Source organism: Miniopterus schreibersii (genome assembly GCF_964146895.1).
Source record: "Miniopterus schreibersii genome assembly, chromosome: 9".
Lineage (NCBI taxonomy): Eukaryota > Metazoa > Chordata > Mammalia > Chiroptera > Miniopteridae > Miniopterus > Miniopterus schreibersii.
The window spans coordinates 11170665-11182170 of NC_138118.1; the positions used below are offsets into that span (position 1 = coordinate 11170665).

The 11506-nt window shown below is 40.7% G+C and overlaps 1 protein-coding gene across 1 annotated transcript in view; it reads left to right on the forward strand.

Moving 5' to 3' along the window:
* Positions 1–10115, forward strand: part of MTPN (myotrophin) — a 47032-nt gene extending 36917 nt beyond the window's left edge. The window contains exon 4 of the mRNA XM_081148104.1: positions 6956–10115. Coding sequence (XP_081004230.1) covers positions 6956–7042 — 87 coding nt within the window. The 3' untranslated portion in view covers positions 7043–10115. The remainder of the gene's footprint in view (positions 1–6955) is intronic.
* The last annotated feature ends 1391 nt before the right edge of the window (positions 10116–11506 follow it).

Genomic DNA, 11506 nt, shown 5'->3' on the forward strand with positions numbered 1-11506 from the left:
TGAATGCATCCGCATTTGGTCTGGACCATAAGAAGGGGTTTATTAGACAAGAAATTATAATGAGTCCTTGAGACACAGAAAGGGGATCAGTTTGTTGCAAACGGTAATGAGCACGAGAGTATTTGTTGCAAATGGTAGAAGCTGATCCAAGGCTGCTCCAAGCTGAGCAGTGGTCAGTGCCCCTGAGCAACAAACAAGTGAAGAACTGGATGCACGTCAGGAAGGAACAGATTAAACCCCAAAGGAAAGACTCAGATGCAAGAAGGATCGTAGGCAGGAAATTAGCATGTGAATAAATCTAAACAAGTATTAAAATATAAAACACTGAAGTTCTTTTAAATAAGCTGAAACTACAGAATTGTTAAATAATAATGTGTAAGATAGAAGTGGAATGATCAAAGCTCCTGGTATTTTTATCCAAATGCAGAGTACATGAAGAACGTTAGTAAAACTGCAGAAAAGGGAAAGGAGACAGGTGAAACAGGTAAAAGTACAGGCTCGAGAAGCATCCTGGGAATCTAGCAGTAGCAGAGGAGTAAGCAGCCCAGGTGAGAGTATGAAGCAGACATCCATGATAGAGAAGTGATAGCTGAACAGCACAGCAGTCAGTAAAAAGGCCTAGCAGCCTGTTTTTATCAAAGCAAAAATAGAGTGTAAGCACGCGTCACTTTGAATTGTAATTATCTCAGTTCAATGAGGTTCCTTTTTTTTCCCCCTAAGAAAATTTTAACCAGGAAGTTTTTGGAGTAAAAGGAATATTTAAAAGGCATTATAGCCCATCCGGGCGTGGCTCAGCGGTTGAGCGTTGACGTAGGATCCAGGCGATCGGGGTTCGATTCCCAGTCAGGGCACATGCCTGGGTTGCGGGCTCGATCAATGACTCATCATTGATGTTTCTATCTCTCTCTCTCCCTTTCCTTTCCTCTCTCTAAAATCAATAAAGATATATTTAAAAAATAAATAAATAAATGGCATTATAAAATATTCTGTAGTTTAGAGGTTACAGACTTTTTCTCAAAGGGTCAGGCACAATCTTGCAACCATATGATTGCTGTCATAATTTTGCTTCTATAGCTCTAAAGCTGCCATAGACAATACAGAATGGGTGTGGCTGCATCCCAGTAAAACTTTACTTACAAACAAGCATCTGGGTCATAGTTTGCTGACTCCTCCTGTAGCTCATGATTAGTTTGGAATTTCTAGTGCATAGCATTTCACAGTACCAACCATCAGTGATAAAAATGTGTATCATTCTGAATGCTTTTACTAGACTATGCTAGTGCATATTTATTGAAAAGTTTTATTGTCAGTTAATGTAGCCAAACAAGTTTATAGGACAGTGATATGGAATTTTCATTGCTCATTACTGAACTGGTCTTCCTGATTAATATCTCAAATACCTGAGTAACAGCAGTGTAGCATGAACGCATTATTACAAAGAGAGTTAATCATGAAATGATACTCTTGAACTATGGTATCAGCCAGTGGACTTTCATAAGTCCAAAATTCATTTACTGTGTACAGCTGCATATATGATTTGATATAATCTAGTTCCCATGGTTAAGTAAGTAGTTCTCTAAGAGAAATAATAGTTTCCTTGTAGCATTAATACACTATCATGTTAGCCATTTCCAATATTAACATTATTAAATATAGTATTAACATGTATCAAAATTTGTATATTAGCACTTACTGAAATCATCATAAATTATGTAATGCCTTATAATTTATATAATTGGTAATAAAGGATTTAAGAAGTTAAGTGTCCTTGTTCCCTAATCCTAAAGGAAAAACCACTTCTAAATAATCCACTCAGCATATTGTGGGGGAAAGGAGAAATACTTAAATGTTTACTTCTGTTCTCTTTTAAAGATGTTAAGTTTGCTATAATTTAGAATTTAAATAGATAAGCTATGTCAAGTGTGTCTATATTCCATCCTTTTTAAGGTATATACTGCTATTTAAAAAGGCCTCTCAACTTTCTATATAAGAACAAGAATTCTTTTAAGTAGAAAAAGTTGTACCCCAGAATGAGAGAATCAAAATCTCATGAACTGAAAATTTAAAGTTTTAAAACATTATCATTTTTTACTCTTAAATTTAAAAAAATAAAAATGACAGCATATTTAAATTATTATAAACTATAATTTGTTATATTTGAGAGGAAAAGTCCCAGAGAAACTTTGATTTTTTGTTTTCCATTCTTTCCTGTTTCACACTATGTCAAAGAATTTATCTTCCTAGGAATTCTACTGTAACCTTAAAACAAAAAATACATATATAATCAATGATTATTGAGCAACACTAATTTTTTGATTCATAACTGTTTCAGACCACTCTAAGTTAACTGCTCCTGGTTTGGGGATAAATGAGTGAAATACAGAACAAAGGTTTACTCAGTGCCTTTCAGAATGTTTAATATCATATATACAATTGCTATAGGGTAAAAAAATACTAAAAATTAGTCTTCTGAGAAAATGTAGAAAATGTTCATGTTTTATGAAATATATTACCTGTGCTACATTTTTTTTAAAAAGTCAAGCAACCATTTAATGATGAAACATGAATACTCCTCTCAAATACCAATATTATCAAATCCTCAAAGTGGCTATGGTGTATATTTTGTTGTTTGAGTTGAGAATCAAATGTAATACTGTTCCAGTCAAGATGGCAGAGTAGGTAAACACTGTGCTCGCCTTCTCCCATGATTACATCAAAATTAAAGCTAAATTATAGAACCATCATTGAGAACCATCTGAAGACTAGCTGAACAGAAGCCATATAATTAAGAAGAAGCCATGTCGAGACTGGTAGGAGAGGTGGAAACAGAATAGACACATCCTTGGTGTGGGGATTAAGAATTGAGAGAGGTATCTGGGCTGCAGTGATCCCCTGCTGAGGAGCCAGGATCCCAGCCTGGCACCAGTGCCAGGAAGAGGAGCCCCAGGACATCTTGGTGTGAAGACCAGCAGGGTTTGCATATCAGAGTGAGATAGAGAGCTGCCAGAGTCCCAGTTGTGTGTTCCTTTTGAGGGGCCCATGCATGGACTTGGTGGCTCACAAACTTAACTCACCCTAAGCTTGCAGGGTAGCAGTTTGAAAAGCACCAGAAACTTATGAGAAAAACTGAATTGACTCGCTTTGGGGTAAGGGCTAGAGGAGCAAGGTATCTCTCTCCAGGGATGGAATTGCGGGCAGTTGTCAAATCTGAGCTCTCCATTATCATAGCTAACACCATTTGCTCTGTCCTGGTGATTCCCTGAGATCCTGCCCCCAAGTCATTTCCAGTGGCTTTTGCACACATACAGCTTGCTGCGGCTCACACTGGATTTTCCTAAAATCTCCAAGATCCACAAATCCCAAGAAAACAGTAGCTACCATCGGCTGCTTGCTAAGCAGCCCCAGGTCTGGCACAAGTGGCAACAGGTCTCAACTTTCAATGTGTACCTCCCATCAGGTGGCCCCAAGCCAGCACAAATGGTGGCTAGCCTCAGCTCACATCATCATGCCCACCAAAGGGTCTCAAGCCTGGCAGAAGTGGCAGCCGGCCTCGGTAGACAGCATAGCCCCTCCCAAGGAACTCCAAGCCCAGCACAAGCAGCAACCATCTGTAGATTATTTTGTAGCTCCCACCAGTGGCCCTAAGCTTAGCACAAACAGCAGCTGATCTTGGCCTACACCAAAGCCCTTCCTAAAGACTCTAGAAATAACACACCCAGTGTGTGGCTTCAGACCACACCACCCAACCACCTCCACATCAACACAGATGAAGTGCAGATTCGGCTGGCACCAGAGCCTCACTAAACAGACCCCCGCTCCATGTGATCAGCCCCCAGACAACATCTTGGCCAATGTAGTCATGGCCAGCCCTCACAGCCAGTCAGCCTGAGGTCAATCCCTCCCCTAACATGCCAACAGAAATCAAGGCTCAACTACAACAGAAGGGCACACACCCACACAAGGGTTGCCCTGGAGCACCCACCTCAGGTGGACAGGGAGACTGTACCACTGGGCCTCAGAGGACACCTACATAAAGCCACTCTGCCAAGACTGGCAGAAAAAGCTGATCTACCTAATACATAGAAACAAGCACAGGAAGTCAGGCAAGATGAGACAAACATGTTCCAAACGAAAGTGCAGAACAAAACTTACGGAGACAAGCAACCTACCAGATACAGAGTTCCAAACACTGATTATAAGGATGCTCAATGAACTTAGGGGAAGAATCCATGAACTCAGAACTTCAACAGAGAGCTAAAACTGATAAGAAATAACCAGTCAGAAATGAAGAATACAAGAACTGAAATCAAGACTACATTAGAGTGAATCAGCAGCAGATTAGATGAAGCAGAGAATTCAATTAGTGTTCTGGAAGACAAGATAGCAGAAAACACCCAGTTGGAACGGGGGGTGGGAGGGGTTAAAAATGAGGATAGTTTAAGGGACCTCTAGGGTAACAGCAAGCATTCCAACATTCACATCATAGTGTTACGAGGAAGAGGAGAGAGAGAGCAGGGAATTAAAAACTTAAGTGAAGAAATGACTAAAAGTTTAGAGCAAAAGAAAAGCATTTAGTTATATACAACGTAAGACTGTCAGCTTATTTCTCTAGAAAAACATTTTAAGCCAGGAGAGATTGGCATGAAATACTCAAAGTAATGAAAAGCAAAGACCTACAACCAAGATTACCCAGCAAGGCTATCTGTCATTTAGAATCAACAGTTAAAAAGAGTTTCCCAGACAAAAAGCTAAAGGAATTAATCACAGTTGTTCCCAAGGTATTGAATTATGAGTTTCATGTTTTTCTGTGTATTCTGAGTTCTGTGATGAGTTTGTATTGTAATTAGGAAAAAATGATTTATGTAAATTTTAAAAATACTTTGTAAGCCAGATTTTGGGTTACAGATAGCAGAATTTGACTAACAAGTAGAAAGAATTTTGAAGATATTGGACCAGTCATAGAACCAGCAGGAAAGCTGGAGGACCAAGCTCAGAAGAGGCCAGAAGTACGGCAGCTGTAGGACTCGAGAGAGCAGAAACCTCTCAGCTGTCTCCTCGGTGATGCCCCAGAAGTAACTAAATGAGCCCCAACTCCTCATTCTCTTTGATCTCTCCAATCAGTATTCAGAATCCAGAAGTGAGCATCCTGCTTGAGTCAAACTAGTCTTTGAAACTTGGCAAGGAAAGCACATAGCACCTTGAGTTATAGTCCCAGGGCTCCACACCATGGGGACAAATGATTCCCCAAAATGAAATTAGGATGAAGTTATCAAAAGAAGGGAAATGAACTCTGGAAGCTAAAAAAGCAACAGATGTTCACTATAATATTTAAGGTTGTTAATGCAGAATTATAGTTTACAGTGCTAGTCATAAAACCTATCAAAGTGAATAATTTGTTTTGAATACAGGGATCCCAATTATTGTCACTTAACCTATGTTGTAGGGTTTACCACATTGAGATCCTTACAGATTTCTCTCCCACTGTGAGTTCCATGTGTTCCATAAAGCATTTAAATTAAATTAGAAAATGAGGAAGTAGAGACTTTTATAGTCACCTTGAAGAGGACTTTGTGATACTTTCACACTTGCTAGAATCTCTCATCTCCTTTCTGGTTTACCTCATCGCCAAGACTCGGCTCCGGCATTACCTCATCTAGAAAGACTTTCTTTCTCACATGACATCGCATCACGTCCCATTCTGCGCCATTATGGTTCTCAACCCACTGGCTCGCACTGGTTGGTCTGTCTCCCATGCCAGCCAGGCTGGCAGACTCTTGGTTTTTTTTGATTCTCCAGGCCCTTAGTGTATGCACATCACACACTCAGTAAATGTTTTTCCAGTGACTGCATGGATTTGCCAGAGAAGGGGGGTAAGGCCTTCCGTTTGGAACGAGCATTTGTAAAGGCACAGCACATGGTATGGTCAGGAACGGTGAAAACTTCCATAGGATTAGAGCTAGAAAGATTAATGCAAGAAGAGACTGGTGAGTTTGACTGGAGTTGGTCTTTGAAGGACCTCCTGTGCCAAGTTTTGATAGCTCTGTAGGCCTCAGGAACAAATGAGATTTTGGCAAGGGCAGGAGGATAGGACGCTAGAGACTGTTTGGTGACCGAATCCCGGCTGGGCAGAGCCAGCAGAGAGGGCCGGGGAGCAAATGCACTACCCACACACTAGGCACTTTCCCAGGTACCGGAGCCACGGTGAGAATACAGACAAGGCTCCTGCTGCCATGGGACTTCTAGGAAAGGAAGACAGTAAAACAGTGTGGACACAGAGGAGTACGTCACATTCTCAAACCCAAAACAGTGTCGCAAGTAAATGTTCCAGAGCAGCAGCCTCCAGGAGAAGCGTTGAGACGGGGGGGGGGGGGAGGGTTTCATCCCCAGAGTACAGCGCAGAGCCTCCTTCCCCGGCCACGTCCCAGCCTCTCACCGCTAAGTGTCTAAGTATAATGATCAGTATTACACGTGTTCTGTAGGAATTTGTCTAAAGCAAAAGTTCTGTAAGCCCCAGATTTTAGAAATAATGTCACACTTAGGCACTCTCCAAACAATTTTGCAAAGAGGGAAAAAAATATTACCATGATACTTTCATTAGCAAAAGTGATTTTCCCATTTTATACTACACCTAGGAACATTCATTTTTAAAGCTTAATTAATTGGGTAAATATATGCTAGTATGAATAAAAGCCAGCCGCTGTCAATGTTATTGGCAAGCTGTGTGTGTAGTGTACAATTTATAGGGCCTGAAAAATAATCTGACATTTTTATAACTTAATCCATAACCTTGCCAAGTGTTAGAGTTGTTTTCTTCGATAGGATGGATTCCATTTAAGTAAAAGAAGTTTTTAATTCTAGGTGTAAATACGAGCGTATGCCAAGTAATCTCATCTTTCACTCTCTTCTCCCAGTTGTGGCTCATTTAATGACCAAGGCTCTTCCCGCTCTTTTCCAGGGTGCTGATAAGACTGTGAAAGGTCCAGATGGACTAACTGCCTTTGAAGCCACTGACAACCAGGCAATCAAAGCCCTACTTCAGTGATGGATGGCGGGGCTGACAGCTCTGGAAGAATGACTCTCCTGTGGCCTCACACTGCTGCCTGTCTGTCTGTCACTCTCTATCTGCCAGCTTCTTCAGCTAAATACTTTAAGAGGGGTGAGGGGAGAGAGAAATTCATAACCAATCAGACTACCAGAAAAAACCATGTTTTGGAGGAGAGGCAAAAACCACGGTCAGGCTTTTATTAGGCCTCCTGATCAAGTCGGCCTCTTTTCCATTTCCAAAAAATACACAGCTTCTACCCAAGGGAGAGCCAGAACAAAAAGAAAACATAACATTTGACTGTCTCAGCTCCCTAGCTAATTCATTAATTAGATTGTGTCGAGGGTCTGATTATACAAAGGCCAACTCTACATGTTTGGTAGCCCTAACTGCGAGCAGTAGTGGCTGCTGTGATGTAAACTTAGGGTGCTGAGATAAGCAATTAGCCTTCTGCCTTAAGGTGCACTCTGGGGAATCTCCTGGTGTAGAGAGCGCTGCCTGTGGTTGGTGACCAAATCTTCCCTCGGTGACTTTCAGCTTTACATGAAAGCCTAGTTACGGTGAGGAGGGGCACACTCCTAAATTGCTAGGTGACTGAACTTTGGATTTCCTCTCCCCTTTCACACTGATTTCATGTGTCTTTAGGTAAAACTGACTAGTTTTATTTATAAAATCTTAAATTTTGGAAGTCTATAGGAGAAACCATTCCAGTGTGCATAATTTTTTCTCCTCTAGATTCACACATTTATGTAACATTGAAACACTTTTAAACTCCTGCTGGTAGCAAAGGGGGATGTAAAACTAGAATCATAGCCATAAGCCTGTTAGTGTAATAGAGAGAGCAGTTGTCTTCGTACCTGTGGGTTTCTTCATTTGCTGTTTAAACGAATCAGCCTTGGTTATGTGGAGAACAGGGCACACTGTTGGCATGTCTCTGACCTGTCTTGGATGCTGATTACTTACTGCACCAAAGCTATCACTGGGGTGAGATTTACTATTTGGACAAATCTCTCCAAAAATACGCTTGTTACCAGGTTTCCCTGAGCTGTTGATAAACTTCTGCTGAATGCACCAGCCCAGCTGCATAGTATTTTTTTCCTTTTTTAAATCATGCATCACATAAAGTGCGAAACCTTCAAAATGTATTCTGTGTCCTTAAATATGTGCCCTAAAATGGTTCTTATGACGTGCAGAAAATACTTACACATTTTCAAATGTTTATTTCATGAGCAGTACTACTAATTAAAACACATAAATTTTGCTATTTTGCATTTAAAATACTAAGATTCCTTTGACCTGCCAACTCATCTAAGCTTACTAAAATATTAGGATTTTTCCTTAACCACATCATGCAATAACTGAATGTACCTCAAATTTTTAAAAAGGGGGGAGGGTGGGTTAGGGGCTTGTATTCAGATTGTGGATAATAAAGAATTAGGATTTTTTTTTCTTAAGGCAACGTAGCATTCAACAGCAGAGTTAAACAGTCAAGAACTGTCAGCCTGGCTAATAACAAACCTTAATGATGAATTGCTGATTGGGTGGTTGGGGGTGTGTGTGTGTGTGTACATGTGTACTTTTCCCCATGAACACTTTTTTTAATCCTGTGGCTTTTTTCACTTACAGCTAGCCTAACCCTGTAATTTTTCTGCATCCAAGAAAACATTCACAAAATAGTTTAAATACTTTGATACCTTTGGCCAATTCTGCTGCCTTAATGCAGCCTATTCGAGTTGGATTGAAAGTCAGTCATCAGTACTTTATCCCACCACTGAACTGAAAGCTGGCTATGAGCTATCCTCATTGAAGAGGGAGGGCACTCGATCAGTCTTGAACTGTCAACAAGGTGTTCAGATATCTTTGTTTTCACCTCCTGGCATAATGTGATCAAAAGGCTTGGATTCTGCCCTCCACAGTTCTTCCCTTTACAGCCTCAGTGTGCTGTTCCAGCTGGCTGTTGCAGAGAGTGCACTGTCCTATCATTCCTGAACCTGGTCTGCTTTCCAGTCACCTGGTGTAGAAGCCACGTGACTTCTGTACAGTTTACCCTGATGTTCCCTGTGATGCAGTAGAGGCTGCTTCGCCTTCCTCTTTCCCAGCCATTTTGTAAACCCCATAATTATGAAGCGGTTGCCTGAGAAAATAACATATAAACATAGAATAGACTGACCAAGATGGTTTACAATTTCTTTTTTTTTTTAAACTAGGTTATTTATACTATATTTCTGAACCACTTGGCAGAAAAATTCACAACACTTAATGTTCATATTTTGAGTACAGAAAGTTAAAACCATATCTGCTTTTTGGTACTACAAGCATTAGGGAAAAGGTGGGGTTTTTTTTTTCTCCACTGAAGTAATATTTAACATCTCAGCAGAAACCTTGCATGTTCTGTAGTTTTGTATGAAGTCAGTCATTTCGTATGCACTATAGCAATTAAGAACAGGTGTGTAAAACACCCAAGTGTTTACTGTTAGTATACTAACCAGTTCCCCCTTGCAGCTTCAGACTGGTATCTGTAAACAGTTCAAATCCAGCACCTGAGTGGACCCGAATAGTTCTGTGCATAGCTCACCTTCTAAACCCAGGGCACATGGAGAGGTGGGCAAGTCCGTGTGTGGAAGCTGCAAGCAGGTAGCCCCTTTATTCATTGATTCTTTCTCCCAAATGGGTTCAAATCTGTCCGCACCCATTGGATTTTTTTCCCTAAACTTCAGTTAAGCTGCTGTTTTCTTCCACGCAATATTGTATACTCGGTTGTGTATAGAAGCTGGTGAGAGTGCCCTCCTACATAAGCAATTGCAGTGTTTTGCATGCAGAGTTTTAAAACTTTAAATTGTCCTGATTCTATTTTGTAAATGGAGAAACAATCATATCTTTCTAAGCAGTAATGGAGGAAGACTAGTGCTTTGTGCATTTTGATATAATTGAGTTCATTTTTTCCATGATGTAATACTTTTGACACAGTTGGGTTTCGCATATTATCCTAGTTCATGTACATCAGAATGCTAATAATACTGTGTTTAAGTTTTGTGTTGCAAGAACAAATGGAATAAACTTGAATTGTGCTACAGCTAACATGTCAGCAGCATTTTTCTCCCTGTTCCTATTGCCTCCGTTCCAGTCTTCACAACTGGACCAGTACTTTGAGCAGCTCAAACATTTAATTAATCTAAGGTGTCTCCCTGAATCCCACTTCTAGAAAGAAAACAGTAGAAAGAAAAATAAGACATAGGAACGACTTAATTGAATAAGTTATACTCATTGGGAAGTTTGCTTTTGCGTCAGTCTCCTGATAAAAATGGCTCTGCTGTAAATGTTGGGTCACATTACAAGGGACAAGGCCACCAGCACATCCTGGGTCACCAGGATTTAAGTAGGTGTTAAAGTTGATCCTTTCATATGCTCACCTAAGTTCCTGCAGGTTCCTTGGAGAGTCACCATTTTTTCCAAACCCGCTTGACCATGTCACTTTTTTAGGGTGTACTTTTCAGTATAAATGTTCTGATTTAATATTAAATAACTGAACCTCAGAACTGAATGATTATATGTAAAATTTGTGATTCTATTGTAATCTTGTTGACACCCTAAGAGTATGGTGTAGTTTACTTTTGAAATGGTCCATTAATGATGAAAAACAAACAAACCTACAGATGCTAAAATACAGCAAAAGCTGTCTTTCAGAACTTGCATGTGGTCGGTGGAAGTATACACATGGGTAGTGTGTGTGACTAGGTGGGAGCGTCCACCGAAAAGGTTATAGCAGTGAAGTTCTTGTTTTAAGAATTATGGTCTATAAAAGCATTTAGGTCTGGCTAAATATGTGTTAAAGGGGACAGAGCCCCCTTATACAATGGAAGAGCAGACCAGTGTCTGCCAGTGGCGAGCACACATCTATAGGAGAGAGCTTAGGGGGAGTACTGTGAAATTCTTTTGTGTTTAGAGAGCAGCTATCACAGGACTTGCACACAGCACAGTGCATCAGACTGTTGTAAGATGTTTTTTCTTTCCTCTTTCTGCAAGACCAGTGATTCCCAAAAGGTGGTCCCTGGACTAGTAAGATCACCATAACCTGAGAACTTGATAGAAATGCCCAGCCTGGGCCTACAGAATCAAACGCTGGGGCGGCTCCAGCAAGCCGTTGTAACAAGCTCTCCAGGTGATTCTGATGTACACCTAAGTTTGGACCAGTGTACACACCATAAAGGGAGAAAGAACTAGTCCAAAAGCCTGCAAATAGGATGTCATCAAGGCTGGCTTCCTAGAAAGTACACGGAGGCCTTTAACACGGGAGGCGTAGCAAAACTGGCCAAGTCCTGAAGCTCTGGACACAAGGGAATTCAAGATGATCTTCAAAGTTATATTCAAGGCAAAAGAAGTGAGGGTAAGATGTAACGGTGGCTCCAAAGATGTACCACTGGTGAGGATAACCCCTCACTGTTACTAGGGATGTCCCCTGTGGAT